Source organism: Colletotrichum tamarilloi (assembly GCF_030869305.1).
Source record: "Colletotrichum tamarilloi strain Tom-12 chromosome Unknown Scaffold_11.1, whole genome shotgun sequence".
Taxonomy (NCBI): Eukaryota; Fungi; Ascomycota; class Sordariomycetes; order Glomerellales; family Glomerellaceae; genus Colletotrichum; species Colletotrichum tamarilloi.
Genome location: NW_026849394.1, coordinates 491,643 through 515,825, shown reverse-complemented (window position 1 = coordinate 515,825; position 24,183 = coordinate 491,643). Strand labels below are relative to the sequence as shown.

At 53.9% G+C, this 24,183-nt stretch overlaps 7 protein-coding genes across 7 annotated transcripts; 1 reads left to right on the top strand and 6 right to left on the bottom strand.

Annotated features, from left to right (window-relative positions):
* Positions 1-103: 103 nt before the first annotated feature.
* On the top strand, positions 104-1,164 carry CTAM01_04660 (endo alpha-1,4 polygalactosaminidase precursor; the record flags this gene model as incomplete). Its single annotated transcript, XM_060520690.1, has 2 exons — positions 104-349; positions 433-1,164. 2 exons carry the CDS (start codon positions 104-106, stop codon positions 1,162-1,164), a joined length of 978 nt encoding a protein of 325 aa, XP_060384644.1.
* A 280-nt stretch (positions 1,165-1,444) lies between these two features.
* CTAM01_04659 (major facilitator superfamily transporter) lies at positions 1,445-3,242 on the bottom strand (the record flags this gene model as incomplete). Its single annotated transcript, XM_060520689.1, has 2 exons — positions 1,445-2,928; positions 3,038-3,242. The coding sequence occupies 2 exons, from the start codon at positions 3,240-3,242 to the stop codon at positions 1,445-1,447; spliced, it is 1,689 nt and encodes a 562-aa protein (XP_060384643.1).
* Positions 3,243-5,880: 2,638 nt separating this feature from the next.
* CTAM01_04658 (beta-glucosidase) lies at positions 5,881-7,255 on the bottom strand (the record flags this gene model as incomplete). The annotated part of the gene is made up of 2 exons (XM_060520688.1): positions 5,881-5,928; positions 5,987-7,255. The coding sequence occupies 2 exons, from the start codon at positions 7,253-7,255 to the stop codon at positions 5,881-5,883; spliced, it is 1,317 nt and encodes a 438-aa protein (XP_060384642.1).
* A 920-nt stretch (positions 7,256-8,175) lies between these two features.
* CTAM01_04657 (uncharacterized protein) lies at positions 8,176-8,706 on the bottom strand (the record flags this gene model as incomplete). Its single annotated transcript, XM_060520687.1, has 1 exon — positions 8,176-8,706. The coding sequence occupies one exon, from the start codon at positions 8,704-8,706 to the stop codon at positions 8,176-8,178; it is 531 nt and encodes a 176-aa protein (XP_060384641.1).
* Positions 8,707-13,620: 4,914 nt separating this feature from the next.
* Positions 13,621-15,575, bottom strand: CTAM01_04656 (uncharacterized protein; the record flags this gene model as incomplete). The annotated part of the gene is made up of 2 exons (XM_060520686.1): positions 13,621-13,928; positions 13,991-15,575. 2 exons carry the CDS (start codon positions 15,573-15,575, stop codon positions 13,621-13,623), a joined length of 1,893 nt encoding a protein of 630 aa, XP_060384640.1.
* A 3,266-nt stretch (positions 15,576-18,841) lies between these two features.
* CTAM01_04655 (uncharacterized protein) lies at positions 18,842-19,459 on the bottom strand (the record flags this gene model as incomplete). The annotated part of the gene is made up of 3 exons (XM_060520685.1): positions 18,842-19,003; positions 19,151-19,283; positions 19,344-19,459. 3 exons carry the CDS (start codon positions 19,457-19,459, stop codon positions 18,842-18,844), a joined length of 411 nt encoding a protein of 136 aa, XP_060384639.1.
* Positions 19,460-22,336: 2,877 nt separating this feature from the next.
* Positions 22,337-23,875, bottom strand: CTAM01_04654 (TBC domain-containing protein; the record flags this gene model as incomplete). Its single annotated transcript, XM_060520684.1, has 3 exons — positions 22,337-22,460; positions 22,514-23,316; positions 23,378-23,875. The coding sequence occupies 3 exons, from the start codon at positions 23,873-23,875 to the stop codon at positions 22,337-22,339; spliced, it is 1,425 nt and encodes a 474-aa protein (XP_060384638.1).
* Positions 23,876-24,183: the final 308 nt, after the last annotated feature.

Below are 24,183 nucleotides of genomic sequence, written 5' to 3'. Positions count from 1 at the left end.
CCTTCCTTTGGAAGACAGAGAGAGTGTCTGCTACCCGTAGGAACGCGTCAAATCAAGAACTCCAAGTCCGACCCTCGAGTTCCTCCCATCGGGCAACACAAAAATGGTCTCGTCACGACAACTCGCACTCCTTGCCGGAGCCCCGGCCGGCATCCTCGCCCTCGCCGCGCCGCTGCTTCCCCGCGCCGTGGACTACAGCAAGTGGAAGCCCGGCATCAGCTTCCAGATCGTCCTCCACCACCCCATCTTGGCTGGGAGCACGGCAGACATCGTCTCCGCCAACGCCGACGTCTGGGACATTGACCTGCAGCACGCCGTCGACTACCCCAACATCATTCCCACTCTCAAGGTGAGACGGCGTGCCTACCTACCTACCTTAGACTCAGTACGAGTCACCACGCAGACATGCTAACCAACACACACCACAAAAAGTCGGCGGGAAAGATTGTCATGTGCTACTTCAACGGCGGCGCCCTCCAAGACTGGGACGAAGACCTCGACGCCTTCCCCTCCGCCGTCATCGGCTCGCCCCTGAACCCGCCCTACACAGACGAGCGCTACCTCAACATCAAAGACGCCCGCGTCGTGGCCCTCATGAAGGCCCGCCTCGAACGCGCCGCCTCCATCGGCTGCGACGCCGTCGACCCGGACAACATCGACGCCTGGGCCGAAGACGGCGACGACCCGACGGGTTTCAACCTCCAACCGTCCGATTATGCAACGTACATCTCCGCGCTGGCGGCCCACGCGCACACGCTCGACACCACGGCCGGCTCTGGAAGGAAGCTGCTGCTGGGGCAGAAGAATGCGCCGACGATTGCGCCGCAGCTTGCGTCCGTGGCGGATTTCGCGGTGCTCGAGACGTGTCTAGGGACGAGGACGTCGGACGAGGTTGAGCCGTTTTGCGCGGATTTCCAGCCGTACATCGCGGCGGGTAAGCCCGTTTTCCAGATCGAGTACCCGACGAGCGTGCGGGACGACGACTCCATCAGCCAGGTTGATTACAACTACTTTTGCGTCAACAAGAATGGCAACGAGGGGTTCAGCGAGGTGCTGAAGCACGCGAGCGAGCAGGTTGATGGGTGGGGCCAGTTCTGCGGGCTAGGGCTTACGGGGGGTAGGTTTGAGACGCCTACTGTTGATGAGGGGGATGATGAGGAGTAAAAGAGGGAGGTTTCGTGTGAGAGATGTTCATCGAGGGACACACCGAATCGTGATGACTATGGACATGACTTCAATTCTTGTACTTATAGCTTATATCCAGTAGAACATGTACATGCGGGTAACGATATTTCATACAGATCAAAGGACGAAAAGATTCCGCAACTCCATGCAGGCCATGAAACAGAAGCAAACAACCAACGCGAGAATGCCATGTCAGAAAGCCAAAGTAAATTCCAGGGAAAGCCTCTCTCTCTCTCTCTCTCTCTCTCTCGAACAGCCCTTAGTTGTGGAGTTGAACAGAAGCCTCGGCCTCCTGCTCCAGCATCTTACGCTTCAACCCTCTCGCTTTCAGCGCCACGTATCCGACCAGCGCAATACCGACGGCGAGGCCGGCCGAGAGCAGAATGACGTTGACGGGAACGGGATCACCGCCAAACGTCTGGTGGAACAGGACGTCCAGCCCGGACTGCAAAAAGTTGAAGAGGCCCGACAGGCAGATGATGGTGCCGTACACGGTGCCAAACGTCTCAAAGCCAAATACCTTCGCGCTGTAATCGGACACGGCGGTGTAGTAAAAGGGGCGGTAGAGCACAAAGAGGCAGACCTGGATGTAGGCGGCGCCCATGTTGTCGAGGACGCCCAGCACGCCAATGGTGGTGGCGATGGTGACGAGCGCGGTCAGGACGGTGACGGTGCTGGTGTGGTCAAGGAGGACGCCAATAAAGGGAATGGAGAGGATGCCGCCCACGGGCAGGGCGACGTCGAAGAAGTTGTTGATCTCGATGGCCTTGCCCACATCACCAAAGATGACTTCATACTGCGCCCGGATGGTGGCGACAAAGTAGTTGATGCGGAGCATCTGGATGACGGTGAAGAGGCAGATGAGGATGAACCACGGCGAAGCGATCTGACGCAGGGCCGAGCGGTTATGCATCACGCCCCAGACGCCCGAAATCTCGTTCTTGTTCTCCTGGCGAATCTGCTTGTCTACCTTCTGAGTACCCAGCAACTGCTCCACATCGGCCACGACAGACTCGCGGTGTCGGCGCTCCTCGCGCAGAAGAGCCGTGTTCTCGTCAATCTGGTCGTCGTACGGGTCCGGGTCGGATTCGTTCGCGGCCGCGGTCTCCTCTTGCAACTCGACCAGTTCTCCCACTGTCTTGTATGACTGCTTAGGCATCAACGCGAATTGAACGACAACAATGAAGACCGGAACGATCAAGTACACCTTGAAAAACTTCTCATGACCAAAGGTACCCTCGGATGCTTGGAAGATTAGGCGGTAGACCAGGAACAAGGCGCTAGAGGCGTCAAAAGCACCAGTCATGAGTGCGAGAATGAAGCCCGAGTGCTTTGGGAACGCATTGGACAGTTGGAAGGACGAGATGTAAGTGAATGGACCACCCAAAGCAAGGCAGAGGTATCCAATCAGAAAACCGTCAAAGGGAAGTGTCTTGGCATAAGCCATCAGAATTGAACCAATGATCAAGAACACACTTCCGACGAGTCCACAGACGCGCGGACCGGCGTGGTCAAGTAGGGCGCCAACAGGCAAAGCCGCGATATTGGTACCGACCGCTGCCACGGTAAACATGAGATTGAGATGAATCTCAACACACGTATCGTCGGGAGTTGATTTGGTCTCGTCGGTGGAACAGACGTCGCTGTAAGCACCCTCTCGTTTGAGCACCGGCTTCAATGCCGCAAAACCAAAGGCGATACCCGCTGCAAAGAGGCAGTAGATTACGGCGATGGTGACTTGAACTACGGCAAATGGTCAGTACATGTTTCCGTGTGACAGTACATGGTATCATGGCGCCGGGCACTTATTTGACGGCAGGTGACGGGCCTATTGGTAAGACGAGCGACGTACGAATTCTTTTCCATTGCGGAACTTCAAAAGCGCCAACGGCCAGCACGGTATCAGGCTTGCTCGCTGCAGGGTCCCATTCGTCGGGAAGAGGGTTGAACGTGAGACGTCCCGCCCTTATACTTGAAGCATCGCTGCCGCGTCTCGATCCCTGGGCTTGGGGCAGGAATTGGAACGTTTCCACCGAGGCCACACGGCTCAAAGACATGGTGGCTGATCAGTTGGTCGATGTTTCTTCTTGAGTGAGTTGCCAGCGAGTAATTTGAGAACGAGAGCCAGTGGCCAATAAAATATTCAACAAGCAACTGTTAAAGAAAACAGCCACCGAGAAATAGGTTCGAGGAGGAAGTCGAGCTGAGGTTAAGAGGTGGAGCCGAGCTTGAGATAGCTAGCCCAGCGAGCTCTGGTTCGCCAATGACAATCCGTCGATAGGCAGAGAGGTTGGCGAGACTCGATCGAATGGGGTAAGGCAAGGTAGGATAGAACAAGATACCACTGCAGGGCGGAATTTTTCAGATTTTTCAGTCGAGATAAGGCTCTTTATCTGTCGGATCGAGAACCAAGGCTTTGCTGCATGTCCTGCAGAAATTTCTGACGTAGTGTAGTGTAGGTAGTCAGTCTTTGGTGTTTCCCCCCCATTCAACCGGAATCGCGGGGCACACCGTACAATGATGGATTGACGACAACCCCAGAGCTATGGAAGGGACGGCAGCACTCTCGCAGTCGTTCACCGGAAATTGGAACTAGGACAGTATAGGAGAATATTGTAAAGACGAGACAATGAGTAAGAGAAATCGACAAGGTAAGGATATTTGGAAATTTAAATTATGCTCGAAGGAATTGTAGGAAGGGTGTCGAGGTTAATGTAGAGAAAATCTCCAACAGACAAGTGATCAGGTGGCGATGCGGGGAAGCGCCGATTGGGCGGTAGGAGGGGTTCGAGGTTGCCAATGGAAGAACACAGGCAGAGAACACGCGGATGAATGGGATGCAGTTGGGCTTGGTTCACAGGGAAAGAGCCAGTGTTTTTTGGAGCAAGGCATCATGGGCAAGCACGGCAAGGTAGGGGAGGCGGGGGCAGAGTGGACAATATGTAAAAGAATAACGTAGAAAAGGCCCTTTGCCTCCTCCTACCTGCCTCGGTCTGCAAGTCTTGCCCAGCCGTTGTTACGCTGTTTCCACCAAAGACGACCGCATGCATGGAGGAGAGAATGGAAATCGGATGAAGGAATTGAACCGTCATGTGGCCCTCCTTCTCCGGTGGGCACCACATACCGTCCCCGATCTGCCGCCGTGAGCCGAACGGTATGGGCCCGGCCGCTCGGGGAATGGGAGCGACGGAATGGGGTCAATGATTTAAGAAGCCACCCCACACGATGGATCATGTCAGATTTGATGGGCAATTTTGTATGCGAGCTGTCACCTGAAGCTTAAGCTGATTGCAACTGGTGTTTATGAGACCCGTTGAGAAACAATTTCGGCCAACGCATGCCGTTGCAAGAGAGGACAGAAAACGTTCACAAAATGGCGTAGATGGAATCGGAAGGAAATCCTCTTGGTCCTTGATGCATTATTCTGTGATTCTTGTTACTGACCTAGGTAGTAGTTGGAGATGACATTCGCCGAAACCCCCAGATCAGCGCCAATTTACATAATAAAACGACTTAGCCACCTCTGTCGACACCATCTCCGCATCACCCTCTAACCCAATCGAAGCCAGTCAGCAACGGTGCCAGAGTCAGCGGTAAGACCGGTTACAACATTAAATTAGAAATTATCGCCTTGCACCATTGTGCATCAATCGTACAAATATAAATCAATTGTTCTGCGATACCATCGTCGATGTGCTTCAAGTCAGGACCACAGTACACAACGTGGGCTTGATCAAGACTTCAAAACCCCCGTCTGATTGTCTGCTTCAACCACTGTGACGGCCCGGAGACGATATGCCCACGACTGCTATCCCACCGCATGCGGTCAGGGCACCCCCGATCTGACGGCCTCCGGCCCGAACGGCAGGGAAGAGGGCGGCGGCGGATGTGAGGCTGCACGTCTGCCGACGTCTGCCCCTGGACCCCCGAGGCCCAACTTCGCCGTGATCTATCCCGATGACTTTGTCTTTTACGGATGCTGGACCAACCTTGGTTGGCGAGCGCAAGGTAGAGTAGTCGTGAGCAGTAAAATTAAAAACTAACGTTGCGTCGGCAATACACGAAGCGGCTATAAGGGTACCCCCAACGCCCGCGGGCTACGCTCGTCATGAGACCACCCGCGAAAACAATACAGGCACGGTAGCAAGGCAAACAGCGATAGACAAAGAAAACGATGCGTCATGGTGACAATGTGCCGGCGAGGGCTGCCGTTCAAACTCTGCCCTTCTCCAAATCTTCCCGTCCATTCTTATGCAAACTACCCGAGTCGAGTATCCACCATCTCTAACCCCCTACTAACTATTTCCTGTTGTAGTCTGTTTTTGCGGCAAAACGTCGGCACCCAACCGCGAAAGAAAACACCTCATAAAGGTAATCGTAAGGCATCGTCGCAGATCGTGGCTCGAGTTGACATGGGCCGAATTCGCCGATAGAAAGGAGATGTCTGTCTCGGCTTGTCGTGATTCCTGGGTAGTTCCAGTTGCGCCCTCAGGCTGTTGAACTCGTCCTCTATCCATCGCTCCAACTTTTCCTCTCCAAACGTCTCCACAGCATGAAAATTATGCACACAAATTAGAAAAAGGCCATCAAAGATCGTAAGCGGACGTGTCGTGCCGATCCGTCGATACTCTAGAGGTATTCACGAGAAACAAAAGCAAAAACATCCACGCCAGGTAACTGCTGGTCATGGGCTCTTCACTTGTAGAATCTGATGATGGCCTTTGCGCTGCCGGAAATGGCCGTCTGGGAATTGCGTGTTAGTCAAGGGACGATGTCCATGCGCCAAAGTAGGTAAACTTACAGTACAGCCAGTGCCACCTCCGGTGTAGGAGCCGCCAACAAGCGCACACTTGCTGTTAGCACCCGTGATTTCAATGTTGAAATCAAGCTGGGCAGTCGATGTTGGTGCGTTGTTGAAGATGGAGATGTAGGTGTTGCCATCGGTGCTCTTGCCAACACCAATGTTAACGGGAGCCCAGTTACCAGCTCCAAGAGGGTCCTTGGAGCTCTTCCAGACGCAGGCATCCTCGACACCGTAGCCGAGCTTGTTGACGTAGTACTGGGCGGTGGTAGGGCTGTCGTTCCAGACGTAGTAGTCGGCGGAGGCGGGGTTGGTGAGAGCCAATTGCTGGCCAGGCTGGGGAACAGTGGCGATGACCATGGACTCGGTACCGGGGTAGTCGGTACGGCAGACGCAGGAGATGTCGTCGAGGTCGTTCTGGATGAAAACGCCGCCGGCTCCCTGTTCGCAGAGGGTCTTCTTGGTAGGGCGGGATAGCTCGAGGTAGCCATCGGCGTTGCAGTAAAGTCCACCAATAGACTGCTTGGTCGAGCCCTGAGCGGTGGGCCATTGGGTCTTCTGGTAGCCAACGGGGCAAGAGTAGGAACAGAAGGAGTTCTTGGAGCAGCCGCCGTCAGAGGCAACGGCAGTCTCGATGAATGAGATAGCGGCGTCACCGACGCTGTAGTTGGGGGTTCTCTGGATGCCAGTCCAGCCGTTGGTGCCGAGATAGCCGACGGCAACGGCGCCGTAGTCGGAGGGGAACTGGGAGCAAGGAATGGTGCCGCTGGGAAACTCGGCGGTCAGGCCCTTGCCTCCGGAGCTGCTGGAGCCTCCGCTCGAGGCCTTGGTGGAAGCGGGCGCCTGAGTAGAGGTGGAGGAAGGCGTCGGGGTCGGGGTGGGGGTAGGAGTCGGGGTCGGGGTAGGCGTCGGGGTGGACGAGGTGGAAGACTTCGCAACCTTGGCCTCGAAGAACTGGGCGTCCTTAGAAGTGGAAGCCACGGGGGCCTTGGAGGTCGAGGCCGACGGCAGAGGGGTCGAGGAGGGGGTGGTCTCGCCGACGACAACGAACAGGCCATCGGCGATGCCCTTCTTGGCCTCCTCTTCACTAATAGGCTTTCCTCCCAATTCGTAGGCGACCACAGTCGGGCCGGACTCGTACACGACGACAACGTCGCGCTGGTCGAGAGCGGTATCCCTCTTGACGTGGCGGTGACGGTGGTTGTGGGGTTGAGCAACAACACCGGCGGCGAGGGATGCCGCAATGGCGAGGTTAACGATGGACCTCATATTGTCGATTGATGTTGATATTCTAGAGTACGTGTTAGCGCAACTTGAACCTCAATTGCGTTGGAGGGTACACAAAAGGCGCTTCATAGGGGGGCGGTGAGACGCTGTATCAGCAGACAATGAATGAGCTTGAAAATGGCAAAAACAACAACTACAACATCAACGATGCAGTTGGTGCTTTGTTCATCGCTTTCAATGCCGCGCGCAAGGTGGTGGTATTTCCTCTTGCGATACTGTGTTGCGCGTTTTGCCCCGAATCGCTTTCGTGTAGACCCCTAATTGGGAGGCGTTTTCCCCCGTCACAACCACTCACTCACCCTTTTCTCGCGAGTAGTGCAGTCAGAATCGAGAATCGTTTCGATGTATGGCGTGCCTTGTCGGTGTTGATAGTGATCGAAACGGAGAAAATCGTACTAGGTGATTACAGGATAACGAGTGTTGGCTGATTCGGATTCAAAAGAGTGTAAGTGAGAGCGAACTCTCTAGTTGGGAATCAACGCGGTGAACGAGAATGAAGAGCTCGATGACCAGGAGAAACTGAGAAGAGGGAGAAAGAGAGGGTGAAGTGGAGGAAAACAGGGTAAAGAGGCCATGTCGTGGATCCCTTGGGAAATTAGGAAGACCAGGCGCGGCAGGTACGCCAGGTACAAAGCCGTACCCGGGCCTCCAAGACCATACCCAGGGCCCCCCCAAGCCTATCCAAGACCACCCCCCAGGCACTATTATCAGAAACAAGACCAGACGATCCCGCCCGCGGGCTGCAGGTACAGACACACGCTTACGAGGGCACCCGCCGTACCTCGCAGCAAAGCGGTGCATCTGCCCCAGAAGGGGAAGGAAAGGGGGTTATCTGCCTGGATTGGACTAGCGGCAAATTAGAATTAGTGGTTCGTTGGATCCATTTATTTTTACGTTGACATTCACAAGCACCCAGACCGGGCCCTGACCTGTACCTGTACCTGGACCTGGACCTGGACCTGGACCTGGGCCTTGACCTGCGCTCTCGCTTCGCGTTCAATTGCTGTTATTACTCCGTACACAGAAAGGCCAGGTACGGATACCGTACTTCCATTGGGTGCTTGGCTGATTGCTCCTTCCATCTTGAACTCGCTGCTTCTCACCTGCCCGCGGGATCCCATAGTTCCTTCCCAGCCACGAGCCCACGACCGACTTGAGTGGACTCTGGAGGAACACAGAGAGGGAGGACCACAAGGTGCTGCATGCGAAGCCTGGGGACACATGCACATGCGCATAGCGGACCCAGAAGGCGCAAATCCCCCTCTTTTTGGCATGTCTGCATTGTGTCGTACGAGGAAAGTGGAAGGCGCCTGCAGCCAACAGGCGTGGCCCCCTTCCTCCTTCTTGGGTTCCTTCCTGGCCAAAAGACCCAGAAAGCAGCTGGTAATGGTCGGAAATCCGGGTCCAAGGCATGGGAAGCATATTGCCTTCATTTGCCATTTTCATCATCCATGGGCCAACTTGTCCAAGAAGAACGGCACATCTTCATGGATGCACTTGTACTTTGTGCCTTCATCCTGGCGCAGCGCCCAAAAACACATACCAAAAATCAACCCAGCTGTGGCACTCTCCCACGAGGCACTTTCAGGGACGTCCCGGTCACACTGCTTGACGCTCCCGCCGCGGCATCGACTTTCGTCTTCCACACAGCTGTCGTCCCATCATTTCTTTATCTGTATCATTCTTTTTCTGCTCGCCTCAGGCAAAACCAGTTCGTCCCATCGGGCGTCCATCCTATGCTTCTGGGCAGAAAATAAAAAGCAACGTCAGAAACCAAATTGACGACGGTACCTGTAGGAAACAACCGCAGCGCACATATACGACCCGACGGGATCTAATGCGAGACAAACCAACTGGCGAAACAAGCCATCACCGCCAACCATAGCCGTTGCGTGTCAAGCCACCGCCTTGTCCGCATTTTCCTCTCCCCCCTTTTTCTTCCAGAGTCCGCCTCTGTATCCGTATTCTCGCTGCACAATTGGACGAATGGATCATATCATCCCCGGACAAAGATGTTGTAGCGCTGCGGAAATATTCGTCGTCACCCCAGCTCCAACTCGACAAGCCCGGTCAGCCGAATGACGATCACCGCTGCCATTGCATGCGACAGTTGAACGGATTATTCCTACGGAGTACAAAGACACTACGCATACAATCCCAGTCAGAACCCTGTCCCCTGATACAACACAGCCAGCCTGTCGCCGTGTCAATTGACGGCTCGATTTTCCCTCTTGGTCTTTGTCGACGACTCTGGCCCTCACCCAGTCGAATCAGATTGCCTTGGCACAATTAAAGAACCATGCATAGGTAAACCAATCCCTGCCCCCACTAACCATGGGCTGGCTTTTGGCAGCTTTGCTCAATTTCGACACTGCGAGGCAATTAACCGTCTGTCAAGCGCCTTTCCCGAAAGTGTCGACGACGTTATTTCCACTCGCCAGCCTGGTCAATTGGTCTCATTTGTTTTTATCGATTCGTCGCTATCGTTGTCGTCGCCCTTGGCTGTCGTCGTCGTCACCTCACATCTCAATTCGCTGAAGTGGGAATGGGATAACATCTGGCACCAGTAACTAGCCTTTTCCCATTGAACCATGGTCCTCCCCCCTATTGTTTGGGTCTTCTCCAGACCCCAAAAGCCAGTCTCCAACCATTCATTGTTGATTTCGGCTGTCCTTGGCACCGTGCTGCAGCCACCGTGCGCTACTACGATTGACATCAAGCGCTCATACGAGATTCGGCTGTAAGCGACGTTACACGGTTACTATTGACAATCGCCGTAGAGATGGATCACGGGTGGCGGGTGACGGAGGTTATTGCAACCCCAGTTACCCCTATTGTCTATTGGATTTCCGGTACAGATACGCACTCAAGGAGTAGGAAGAGCTTTGAAGTCTGGAGTCCAGCAAGCGCCACTGGCCAAGGGTCGAGAACAGATTCACGATGAACCCTTCTTGCGCACGTACGGAGTACATGTCCATGTCAACTGAAATCTGGAGAATCCTTGACCGGCTGATGCATAGCTATCCTGAGCGGGAAAAGCCAACCTTCAGTTCAAGATGGCTCATGAGGAATATGTCATCGGTCTACCAAAGGCTAATGTATACGAAGCTTCGCTACAGAATTCCGCCTGAAATGCGCGATACAGTAGCTCAGTTAGCCCCCGCCACCGGTGCTACGTGGGCTTCTTTGTGAGGATTTGGCAAATCTCTCTAGCAACCAAATCTTATTCACAACCACGACGGCCAAAGTGCCAGATGCCATTCATCTTACAGGCTTCCGCTAGAACAAACGAAAGGGGAATCGAGAAATTTCGGCTTCTCGTCGGGCTGTGGCTCATCTCCTCCCCAGGTTCCCAAGAAGACCGTACCTAACTACTTTCTCAACAACAAAACCATGGGCCGAAAGATCAACGACAAAGAGCTAACTGGTCGCGATCCACGCCAATGGCTTCAATAGCGTTGCACATCGTCCATTATCCACCGGTCGCCAATTAGTAACGACGAACGCTCGTACTTGGCCCGACACTACCTTCAAATATCCATCACTTGCAACTACTGCGGTTGCCAAGACGAAGGGACAACAAAAACATGGAGATCCAACCAAGCTTCGATCGTACCTACCTACCTAGGTACGGATACAGCGCGTGCTCGCTCAATCACGACCCTTCAAAGGCGTCATGCCTCTGGCCACTCACACCACCTACGAGGTATTCGTACTACGTACAGATATTCCTACAGGCCATGAACATTTACCTGCTGGGCCGTGCCATTTGCTTCGTCTCATTTCGGCCATGACGTCCACAAATCCACACCACAATTTCGGAAGTTACGATCGATCTGCGCTAGAGCGAAAAGCAATGGCTGCGCAGCCACCATCTTCCCACCTGAAACGTTGAAACATCGACAGCCTTCTGGGTCCAGGCCTGTACGATTTATCGGTCTTCACGAGAGGTGCAGGGAGAGGCCCTTCTCTCAAGGACCCAAACCCAAAGGCCTTTTACGAGGAGAGTCATGTCACGAGCCCTGCTGGCTGCTGCACGAAAGACCCTCCCCCTCATCGGCTCGAGAGTGCCGTGGGTTATACTTATTCGTACCTTACCTGGGGCTTGCGTAAGTGGTCGGCATCGACGATAATCTTGTTCGATTAATAGTCCCCCACTTCACGCCGGAATAGTACGATATACTCAAGTGAAAGTCACCCAATTGGTGGTCGAACTCGCGTCACTGGAAAATTACACCCACCAAACCTCGTACTGTGGAATTCGTGATTTTGAACATCACCGAGGCCCTCGTCCGCAACATCAAAGAAATCTGTCATGGCGCCTGCTTCCAGAACGAGAGATTCCTGGCGGGCGTACGTTCCATGCCAGCAGAACGACGCGACTTTGATCAAAACAACGCCAACTCACCCACGAGACTCATACGCCTGATTTACACATGTGTTACAAAAACACGCTATCTGACGATGCATTCCAGACTTGACGTTGGTTTGGTTATCAATCCCACGGTCAAGTGCTGCTCTTAGCTCTGGCCCACGCCTTCACGGCTTCTAGAGCCTCACGGGACGGGACCGCCGTTGTTTTGACCAGAGACATTGGTCAGAAACAGGGGGGACGATTGATAGTCAGGCACAGGAATGGCTAATGGCGGCACTTGAATTAATCAACTTATCTTTTCGTTGAAGTTATACCTCTTGATTGACGGGAGCTGTCGAGGCACGGCACCATCAATCGCATATCGCAGTCGTCTCGATTCTTCCTGATGCAAGCTTTTGCGCCCTTTCCGTCTGGCAAGCTCGACTGCGATCCAGGCGCAACACGACTCGTGTTGCATAGCAAACACGACGTGGGCATAGCGTAGATGGTCGGTCGGTCACCAAAGCGTCCCGAACAGGCTACCTAAATTGTCTCACTATTTGACCACCAGCTGGGCCATTGTTGACAAATTTTGTTACGGAGGGGCGAGCATTCCAGCGACTACCGGCAACACTTGGTCGGCGGCGGCAGCAAGCCGGCGTTGGATGTTGATTGTGCAGAAATGGCTACCGCCATGGCGCAACCGTTGAGCCCAGCGCAAGTGCGTACCGTGTCGACGGGATTGTTTGAACAAGAACCCATGCCTGGTCGTATGCAACCTCTTCCACTCTTAGGATGCTCAAGAAGAGGGGTTAGGCTCTACACTTCTTTTGATTATCACGATCCAGGGCGGGGGAGGGAAGCGGTTGTCTCTTTTCCCCTCTCCCTTTCCCACCCCTTCACAGCTGATGGATATCCCTTGGGTATCCGTTTGTATCTTCCTTTTTTTCTAATGGTGTCTCTGCGGTATGCTTGGCGAGAAAGGCTTTGCGCGCTGTTTTCAAGATGGTCAAAGAGCAACAAAACTCTGCATCCCTCCCTCTCTCGACTTGGAGCTTACAAGTTCACCTTCACTTACATTCGCAGCGAGGCACACGGCTCTTTCTGTGCCTTTCGCTTGGCTCGATTCGGCTTCTTGGCATGAATTATCATCACCTCTCATCTCATGAGTAACCTACATACCTGCATATATCTGAGCCAAAGAGGGAAGCGGCAATGTGTGTGTCCACCCAGGTTGTCTTCCGTGTCACGTTGAAACCCCATCGTGAGTCGAGTATCCCTTGCATGTAGGCCCTTGCAAGTTGCAACGACTTGTCGCATAGCAGGTGATGCTACAGTCTGAGGAGGGATCGAGATTGATTATTGTCGTTTGTCTGGGACAGAGCAAGTTGAGCACCGTGACCAGAAACGGCTCCCAAGGGTGAAATGAAATAGAATTCAAAGATTCGATGGCCCTGATGTCTAAAAGGCATTGAAATTCCGATATTCTGTCTCCTCAAGGAAGACCTAGAGCCTCGAGGCTAGACTTTCTGCAACGACCGCTATAATACATGAGAGGGAAAAGCCGATATCAGGATCCTCAGTGTGAAAAACTACCAGAATGAAGAAGGAAAAATCCGTCGCGGAAAATCCTGGGACATGGCCATAGACTGGTCCCATGGTCCAACGACGGACCAACTCAAAACTTTTTTTCATATCGAGGTCCACCGTGCACATCTACCAGTGCCCTGAATAAAACGCCTTCCCCCGGGACGAAACGGGTCGTCCTGCTAACTGATGGGTCAGAGAGGCAGAAACATGGGTGTGATAAACGAGAGATGAGAAATCAAGACGCCGACAATGAGTGAAAAACGCCAATTTGTCCTCCTGCTGCCGCTGCATGAGGTATCCTCTTGCCCGCTCCCCACCAGAAACATTTCGTCGTTGTTACATAGGTGATAGGTTGCGCCGACGGCTGAAGAACATGCCGTCGTTTGTACCTGCGTGTGCTGCATTATACTTTGACTTCCGTCGCTTCATCACCACGGGCCTCCAGCTGTTTCTTGAGACCCGTGACTTCGCTCGTGAGAAGTCCAATCTGCGCCTGCTTCGCGCTCTCTGCCTTTTCAAAAGCCGTGACCTTATCCGACAGCTGTTTTACCTTGTCTTCGAGGCTCTGGATGTACGCCCAGACACCCGGGTCCGTGGCGAACATGTTGCCGCCATTCTCAGCCCCACTTCCTGGCTGCGTTCCGCTGGAACCACGAGCATGGGCGGCTCCGGCAGGAGCCGCGCCGGCCTGTGATGCCGGAGCAACGAAGGCTGGAGAATAGTATCAGCGTGTGATCAAATTACAGGCGCAAATCTCAAAAGGCACAACTCACCTGGTGAAGTGTTCCTGTCAGAAGGCCTGCGGCCATATTGGTGCTGCTGGAACTGTTGCGTCAGACTTGGCGATCGTTGTCTCGCAATGTTGTTTGTATCATGCCCGGGGCTCAATGGCTTCGGGCTCTCCGTCATGCCACTTTGTGAGTAGACAGAAGCGCCACTTACGGGCACAGAAGACACGCTCGTATTCGGCGTGTGAGCACCAGCAATGCTGTTAGGCATGCTTGGGGACGTGGTCGAGGTTGCTGTACCACGGTCAACATTGGGCGGATAGAGCCCGCCGGTCCCGGGTCGTGGACCTGCTGGTGGGTATGTACGCGAATGAGCGCTATATCCATCGATGCTACCCGGTCCACCTGCGATATGCTGTGCCTTGATGCTTGGCAGGCTCAGGCGCCTCTCCTCTTCCGTTAAGTCTTCTTCGTTGGCATACACTATGCCGGCCATTGAATCATCGCCATCATGCATACTCGGCCCGTCCAAGTCATCGGTCTGGTCGAAACTGCCCATACTGGAGCGGCGGCCCGCACAACCACCCGCACCCTTGCTGTGCCGAGCGAGTGCGTCGCCCCGGGCAAACTTCCGATCGCACTTCGGACATATGTGGGGTTTCTCGCCCGTGTGCAATTTGCTATGACGCTTCAAATCGTGGAGGCGTCGGAAGCGCATGTTACACTCCTGACATATATACGGCTTTTCCTGGCTGTGAGTGAGCAGATGGCTCTTGAGGTTGTGGTGACGCGTAAACTCCGTCTCGCAAAACGGGCACTTGTGCTTCTTGCCGGATTGAGTCGGAGAATCGTGGCCGGGCGACGGCATAGGAAAGCTCATGCCGCGCGCCGGTGGAGCGGGCATCATGGCGGCGGCTTGGAGCGAACCCGGATATGAAAGTGATCCGGGCGTGTTCTTCTCATCGTGAACCGGGGCCGGGTGCGGCGGCTGAGGCTGATGCTGTGGCTGTTGAGATTGTTCGCTCAACTTGGGATCAACTTCCATTGGGCCTGGACTGGCCGTCACTAAAGCGCCTGCAATACTAGCTGCGCTCACTGCGCTTTGTGGGCTGATCTCGGCAGGTTCTGCGGGCGCATTGCTAACTTGGGGGATTGACACCGGTTCGGGCGCCTTGGTGGTGACCTCCATGGCAGCCGTTGGAGCTTGGGGTGCTTCATCGGGTCGACTCATGGCGGCAACACTACCGGCCAGTACGGAAAGCACCGAGTGGCCTGGGTTGTCGCTTGAGGCGGGTGGATTTAGGCGCTGTTCGCGTTTGCGTTCCTCTTCGAGAGCTTCGAGCGCCGCGGCGGCTGTCAATGGTGTCGGTGAGCGTCTTGACGATGCCAAGCCGAAACGAGCGGACTTCGTGGGGGAGGGATAGTCGATAGAGGGAGGGATAGGAGGAACGGCGCCTTCGACGATAGGGTCGACAACAGACGTGGGCGAAGTAGGAGTAGACTCGCGCGCCCTCTTGAGCGATTTGGTGCGAGCAGGATCTCCCCCAAACGCAAAAGTGTCTGATGCGACCGGCGTCGTCGCTGCCAGGAGGGGGGCTTCGGTCGCAATGGGACCGTTATCCGAGGCCATGAGCGGGCGAAAGCATCAAGCGATTAATTGGAGGGTTTGAATTGGAAAAGAAAGCTCCGATGCGACCGCGTCGTCGAGGTTGTTGATGGTCAACGACAAGTCATGGGAGCTTCGAATCGTTCAGCCACACGTGGCGGTTCTTGTTCGTGGACGACCCCGAATTTGACGGGACGAGCGGACGAGTCGCGGTGGAATGTGGCGGAACCGATTTGGGCGGGATTGAATAATGGCTAACGCAAGCCGGTCTCGATGGCGAGTATTTCGTTGGAAATTGAATTTGTTACGCGCGCAAACCAGTGGCGGGGTGGAAATCTGGCTGGCGGTAGCGATGTTGAAGAAGAGGGAAAAGAGAACTGAATTCCAAGTGTGGCAGAAGCTGGAGGAAAAGGGAAGGGTGGAGGGCGGGTGCAGCAAGATAGAGTAAGGCAAATGGTCAGAAAGTTGAGTGAGAGAGGTGTGACGGCGTCTGCGAATGAGGGCGAGTTGGGGCTTGCGGTTTCTGCCACAACAGACGGCGGGCGGCGGGTGCGGGAGGTACGGACACACACTGGGGCGGCCGCACACGCTACTTTCCTTCCTTACCACCTGAGGTGAGGAACGACAGAGGTATCCGTACTCCGTACCTGCCTGCCTGCCGAGCTTAGGTAAGCTTTCGTGAGACGAGGTAGGTAGGTACCTACCTACTTACATGCCTCTCTCCTCCTGCCTAAGGTGACCAACCAGGACATGGAAGGTCAGGCAGGCCGCTCGCTGCCCGCAGGCGCACGGAAAGGCGGTTCGTTCTCGGTTGCGGCAGCGCGGCAGTGTTGGAGGACAACTGACAGGACGACGGGAGGAGGGAACTGGAACTCTGAACATGATCCATCCCGACTGGTGTAGTTGTTGTCGCCAATGCTGCTGCTTGCATCTAACTACTTACCTGAGTTTGGGGAAGGCAGTCACGCCGTTATCCCAGAAGCCCAACAACCAAGTCCCTTCCCTTTTCCTAGGTATCTCGCGTGTGCCTCCCCCCGGATATCTTTACGTAGCATGGCGATGGGTACCTACCTCCCCGTACCACCGTCATGGTACCCGTCGGAGTTGACCAAAGTATGGAATACTTTGTAGCTGAATATCGAGGAACGGTGTACTCGATACATTGCCCACCCACCTCAACTTCTCTCAGGCGGCGGACATACATCTCAAGCCACACCCATGCGCGCGCGCACATACACACACTGTTTCTCACTCGTCCCCTCCCTAACTCCGTCTTGGCATTTTCTGAATTACGCCACGCCCTGTGAATGCATATTTGAACTATCTCGATACTTGCGGCTTGTTGAGCGCCACACTACGGAGTGATGGAATCAATATCGGGTCAAGGAAAATAAAAACATGCCTCACTCTTGCTCTCAGCTCTAGTCGTCATAACAAGTGTGACATGCCGAAGAGCGAGGTTCCACGCTGAATGGTCGTCGGTCCATAAGGTAGTGTACAGAGTAAGGTATTGGAATTGTGAATGCGACGGAGTCGGGTTCCGGGGACCAGGCTGGATGACGAGGGAGAGGGAGAGAAATGGAAGGGAAGGAAACCTGAGAGAATGGAGCCCGAAAGCAAGGGCCTTTCAGCCCCCGCGGTGGCTGTGCAAGAAAATCAAGAGCCCCATCCCATCCATGCCCCAGCCTCCCAGTGCCGTCAGGGACACACGCGAGTGGCTAAAAAGATAATCTCCGTCTCCACTCAGATCCACTCAGTGGCTTCTCATAGGTTCTCGGCCAGGGAACATCAGGTCCCGGTTCCAATTTTCACCTCGTAAACCGACGTGGCTTTGCAACCGCACTACCGACAGGCCAAGTCACCGATACTTGTTTCTCTCGTTCCACTATTGTCGCTCGCCCTGCTTACGGCTGCAGTCTCCAGGTGCCCTTCACTTGGTTCCTCCACGCGCATCGCCCCTCTCTCTTCTTTTCCCCCGCAGCAGGCATACTGGGAGACTGCTACGCGGTTCAGCGGACAGTAGGAGTGCCCGTGGCTGAATACCTGCCGAGGAACCTACCTGTGTCTACCTTACCTGACCGAGAGCTCTCCGATTACAAACGCCTCGCATCACGCTTGCTACTCTACACGCGCAAACTCCGCACACCTGGCCGGGAGTACCTTGATTGTACCTGAACATTCCCTCACCTCAGGGTTTGGGATCGACTCCCTCAAGCATGAAGCTAATGATAACGGGATCGATCGTTTCTGCCGATTTGCTCTTAGCATCACTCGTTTTTCAATTGTTGAGCCGCAATGTGGTCGGTCGCCCCTCAACGCGCTGCAGAGAACCAACGGAGAGGGCATGGCACCAGGCGGACCGCACGACGGGTGGACGGGAGAGTGCATGCACTTCAATCAACACATCGTTGCCAGGCACCCGCCATGATGCCTATCTTCTTCCAACCCACCGGAGCCTCGCCTGGCTGTGACCCAGTGCCTTGCTCTGCTTGCCTTGTCCAGTCCCGAGGCCGCCTGGACTGAGGCTGAGGCTTCTTTGGTGGACGACTAGCATCCACCGCACAGGTTTCGCTTACAAGTTCTAAGGGATACGGCGGAAAAGGCGGCGTTCTCCTTTGTACCATCGCCGGCTATTCCTTCGGCGGTACAGAGATCATGGAACGATCTCGATAATCACCTCTGCTCAGGAACCGGAATCCCGCGGCCTTGGTTGCCAACTTTCTGCCCAGGCAAAACAACAAACATACGGACAGGTAGGCAAGGAGCGAGTCAGTCATCGGCCAATGAAGGGATAGAGACGACTCCGTCGCAAACCACCAACGGCGACGCCTTGGGTATTACATACTTCAGCTTTGGTCAGCTATTAACCCGTGACGAATCACCTCGGAGCCAGGTCCGTCCCTATTCGGCCATCAATTCTCTAGCTCCCCATACTAGTGCCTATTTTGTAACCCCTGGAGCTCGCGAGGCACCTGAACTGGGAATCATTTGGGTGGCACTTCATACAGGCGATGCTACCCAAATGTGGCTGAACCATCCAAACAGACACAAAATCGACAAAGCAGACATGACCGACGATGCCGCGGAGCATTTCCTACGGCAACCAAAGTCGCATCCAACGTTCCGCACCTTCGATCCCGCGATCACTCACTGTCGAACCATGAGATCATTGGCCTAATCTATCCCTCACCTTCGCCGCCAAACCCTACATTACCACGCGGTAATGCCCCTTCTCGCTCTCTTGTTGGATCGTGTTCCTTATGACGACGACGTCCAGGCCCCGCGATGTGTTAGGCAAGCAGCAAATCCCACACCAGCACGTCGTGGGAAGAGAGAAGCCGCCGTAGTTTTACGCAAGCCTCTTGCGACTCTAATTCGTCATTTTCCGCTGCTACTCGCCCTTCTTCAATCTTCCTCAGCCTCTGGTATGATGACCGTGAGCTCTCCGCTGACTGATGGCCCCCGAGACGCTGTGTCAGCTGAGCCACGGCCTAGCCAGAGCTCATTTCGTCCCCTGCCTGTCAACACCCATTGGCCGCTGTCACTTTGCGCCGCTGATCCCTCGCTGCTCAGGACCTTGACGGGACAGCACCACTCACCTGAGCCCTTCCGAGTACAGGGCCTGGCTCTTTACCATGCTCATCGTCATCAATCGCCTGGCTCGATGGCGCGGGGCACCCTGTTGCGGGGACAACAGCATCCGTGATGATGCGCACCTCGATGCGCCAACCGCTGTGCCAGTTTCGATCAAGATGCCACGAGTTAGACTGCTAGGCAATCATCATCGCGAACGCCATTGCCTTGACTTGCCTGCCGTGCCAGCTTGCCACATCGTTGACACTCTCGTGTTGATCATGGTCGCAGCCCGCAATCTTCAGCTGAGGTACTCCAGCCTCGCCACATTTCATGCTTACATGGGGAAAGCAGCCTATTCAAAAGCTGACTACGTCATCTTTCACGGAGGTGTTCCTGTCACGAACAAGAGCCGCGCGACCTGGCCAACGACAGGATGACTGGATACCTTTGGCAATCCAATGACGGCAGTTGAATGCCCTGCTGAGCGAATCCAGTCGCCTGACTTCAAGATAGACTAGTCCCGATTCCGCACTTTCTGCGGTGAGGCTGGCTGAGGCCTTAGCGGTTCAGCAATGTGTCTCGGCAGGTCGCAAGTATGTGAAATGGCTTTGTGATTTTGAGAATTGTCTAATTCCTCTGCCTGCTGTTCATCGCTTCATTCTGTTGTAATTTCTGGCTGTGTCCCTGCCTCTGAGGATGCCCGTCATAGAGTCGCCGCACTTTGCTGAAGCGCAGAGTCTACTCTAAATCTTGGGTTGAGACAGCTAGGTAGGCTGAAAAGAACACCTGGTGTGCGGACTTGCATCCTGGTAAAGAAGGTGGAAATACCTCCAGGGTAGCAGTGGCGGATAAGAGAGCCGCTCAAGGTTAGTTACAACCTAAGTTCGTATTGTAGCCGACTCAATTGCCACCCACCTAGGTTGGTGAGACTTGACTTGCCTGGAAGTCAAGCTATTGCTCATGTCGAGTGAGTTCCTACCTTTGATTGTGAGTCTACGCATAAGGGAGAAGTGAGCATCGGCCTGCGCTCCCTTCTGGAGCTGCCTCGTTGGAAGAAGTGCTTAGGCTCTTACACTTCTGCTGGGAGTGCCCGTCCCATCACCTTTATTGCACGTTTCGCGAGAAGATGGCGAAGAAGGTGTGCAAAGTAGCCTCAACGGCACTGAAGCCTCTTCAATACATTCATGGAAGCCCTGTGTGCCTCTCAGGTTCCGGAAGGGATCGCAGCCTAGCATCAACATCTGTATGAATTCTGGACAAGAGCAGAACCCAGTCGCGGCGGACTTGGAACATGGCGAGATGTTATCTCTGGTAAACTAGGAAGGCTTTCTGGGTAAATGACGTGCGTGCGTGGCTTGCGTAGTCACAATGTCTGAGTTGGCCGCCGAAGTCATGTTCGACAAAAGTTACAATTTTAACTTGACGTGTGCTCAAGTAGTTGAACGGAAACATTTGTCAACGTAGATGCCCTTGGTTAAAGTAATGATTTTAAAAATCAATCCTGGTATTTGAGCCCTGAGCAAGTGTACTCAGTCCACGGGAATTACTTTACTATTTTAAATATACTACTCTGCAAATTCTACAAGGCTACCTCGACTTCAGGCTTTCGTTTCGAGTCGAATGTGGAAGCCCTATTGCCAGGCCAGGGTAACTTGACAGTATAGCGCTTGAGAAAGACTTGAGTATGATTTGCCAGTTGCTGAAAGTCCTTGATAGGCTGCCCCAAGTGGTGCATCTATCAGTTATTCCAGTCAGACATCTTGCCAAATGATGGGCTAACTTTGTCGATGGGGTCTTCGCTTTGTTGCGTTGTTGTGAAAACAAGAGGACTCTAGAAACTTTTCCTGGAAATAAGTACATTTTCCAAGGTCATAGTTCCACACAAGGTTCATAAGACCTGTTCCGCCGTGACGGTCATATGTGAGAAGTATTTTGTGCCCTCAACAGTGTCATCACGAGTAAGTACGAGAACTTCGATGTCTTACAATCCCTTACCATACTTGTTCACAGAATACTCTCTTTTGCTTGTGTACTCTGATGGTTGGCCATTAACATCTGCCTAAACAACGTTTGAGCTTTCAAGCAGTTGTGCAAAGCATTATCTTCCTACAACTTGGACCAGACTCACATCAATAAGTAAGGCATAGAGCGCTTGTCTGGACGCGCCACTGAGTGGAGTTATCAGTGAAACACAGACTGAGCAACTGCCGTAACTGCTGTCTACGGATTCGACGAAGAACAGGCGGAGGCAAATGGACACATAGCAGGCGAAGGACTTCAATCGGCATATGCCAGGCTCGTTGAGTTTTAAGGTGCCAACTTGCAGATTCTTTACAATCCACTTGTTGTGCTGGAGGATATTGCTGACTTGCTCTATTGCCATGCTATATCGGCCACGATACCGATGACGAGTCCACCTGTGCCTCCTTGACCAGACTGCTGGGAATGGGAGGGAGGGCTAACCGCAACTTCGTGTGGATGGGCCTCAACATCAAGTCATCTACACAGAGTCGACGTTTCTGTGATACTTCATTGCGAGCTGGCCTTTACCCTCACTCTCTCCCTGCCTCCCTCCCCCTCCAGCCCTCACATACACTGGGTTGTCAACTCCACTCCGCTCTATCAGCTAGATTCTCTCAGCCCAAACTCAAGTCTACTCGCCCTAATCGAGAGGTCATGCCATGAGAGTATAGAACAAAAAGCACCTCAGGTTTGGACTCAAGTGTACCGAGGTGGATGATACCAAAGTGGGCAAGAGACCTTGATATTCTCTCTACAAGCACGGAATCGCTCCCCGCCACAGGGAGGGGCACCAGAGGAAGACTGGGTACTAGATTTAGGTGACAACATATTCGTCTCACAGTAAGATAGACGGCAAGTGATAAGAATTATAACGATAAGTTTCAATTAATTTCCCAACCCAATGCGAGTGTACTGTTCTTTCCCCCGTATATCTCATGGAGCTATGCCATCCTTGACCGTTTACCACCCCCTATGGCGCTCTATCATGATGTTCCCATCTCGTTTCCCATGTTTTTGTTTCAATCGTCAAGTCATTAAAAGTCTTCTCATCGTACAAGTACACGTCGTTCAACGTTCAAACATTCATCAGACATCGCCCCTTCCTTTTGTTGAGTCCTCGCCACCTTCCCGTGAGGCGGTGTTCTTCGTGCTCTTCTTGTCTACCATTATTCATAATATCCATGCATTCAGTGGGCGTGCGCAACTATAGCCACGTAGGTGTCGTCTGGGATTCTTTCTATGATCCACAGCGTACGCTCAATTACCTTATCGGCTTGCAGCGAAGGGAATGAACGCAGCAGCTTATTAGGGCTGATAGATTGTTAGCATGTACAACTCAAGTCTAGAGGACGCGGAAAACATACCTCGGAGAGCTCATGAGCTGATCCCGCATGCCCATCAGCTGGGCTACAATACAGAGAATATTCAGATGGGGCCCGTAGGCGAAGAGAAAGTCCCACAATCTGAGGACTTCGGGAAGCGGAGGCGTACAGGCACATAGCGTCAGAACCGAGGGGAAAGCGTAGATCTCAGCCGTGAGACCTTTGGAGTGCAAGTAGCCGCTTAACTTCGAGTCGACCGTGGCAAGGACCTTGTCAACCAGCGCCAGACCCTTGTGTACGCCGTCCATAGCGCCGCGGATGTAGCCGGGGCATTCGCGCGTGAGGAGTGTGTAGAACGCGATGAAGGCCTCGGATTCGCTCCTTGCTGCGTATAGAAAAGGCGCGGCCAGCACGTTCATTCCTTGCACGTATGTTCCGGGCTCCGCAGCATGGCTGGATTCGGAGCCTTCTGTGGTCAAGGTGAGGGCCCTGGCACGGTTTCTGGCACCCGGCGAAAAAGCGGGATCTTGCGAGTACGCTGTGGCTGTCGACGTCGATGTCGAGCTGTCCTGCGATATGGAGCTTCTTCCAGTGCTGGGCCGCTCCCTGCGCTGCTCCTCCCGCACATCGTGTAGACGCCAGGCCACGGCGTTGAGGAGGCGAATCAGGCTGGCCTCGCTCACACGTCGCCTGAACAAAGGATCAGTCGTAAGGGTTCGAAAGGTATCGTTGCGAATCTTGGAGTAGGCTGGGGAGGCTCCGCGGTGAATTAGGCCCAAGTAGTCATCGGTCGGGAGAACGGGAGTATCTAGCAGGATAAGCCAGACGTATATACGTAAGGTTGACTGCGTGGCAATAAGTCAGCATTGGTGTATATGTTTGACGGGCATGAAGGGTAATGTTTACCATGCCGTCGCTATCACTCTTGATGCCCTCGCTCAAGATTTTGCGACGAGCCATACCTAAAGCCTCAATTGTCTCTCCTTCGGGGGGACCCTCTTTAATAAGTTGTTGGAGAGACATAGTCGCGTACTTGGGGCTGATGCCCATCATGCTGCGCTTGCCCGTAGCCAGCGCATTTATATGATGGATAACAGGCGCCGGCGCATCGCTATTGGATCGTCCTCGAGTGTGTCGCGCCACGTTGGAAGAAGAGCTCGGGTCGCGTCGCGTAGGAGAGATATTTCGTTGCGTGATTTGTGTCAAGCGTTGCTGCGAGATCAAAGAGGGTTGATGAAGGGGTTGAAGCTGAAGAGCAGCCTTGGAGCCAAGATTATGCGCGGATTGCAGTTTGCGAAGGCGATGGGTACGCGGAGACGGTGGTGGGAGCAATTCTGTGGTTTTGGCTTGCGACAAGTTGTGCGCCGGATGGGCGAGAGGATCTCTTGGGGGACTCGGCGGCATCTTTGCGACTGAAGAATTGGACAAGCTACATTCACTAATTGAGGGACAATGGGAATATATGACGGGTTATTGGAAGAGTATCCTTAAAAGATTGGCAGGGCACGGTATCAAGAACCGCTAGAAGAGAAAAAAGGGGCAAGACAACAAGCGTAGCGAGGTGACCAACACCTCGTGGGCTGCTATTTTTGGCCCGGAACGGGGAGGAGGTTGGTGATTGCAGACTCGGTGGTGTAGATGACAAGCATTGCAGGTGTTGGCGGCTTGGAGTTTGTTTTCTGACTAAGGCAAAGCGACTTGTTGCCCGGGGG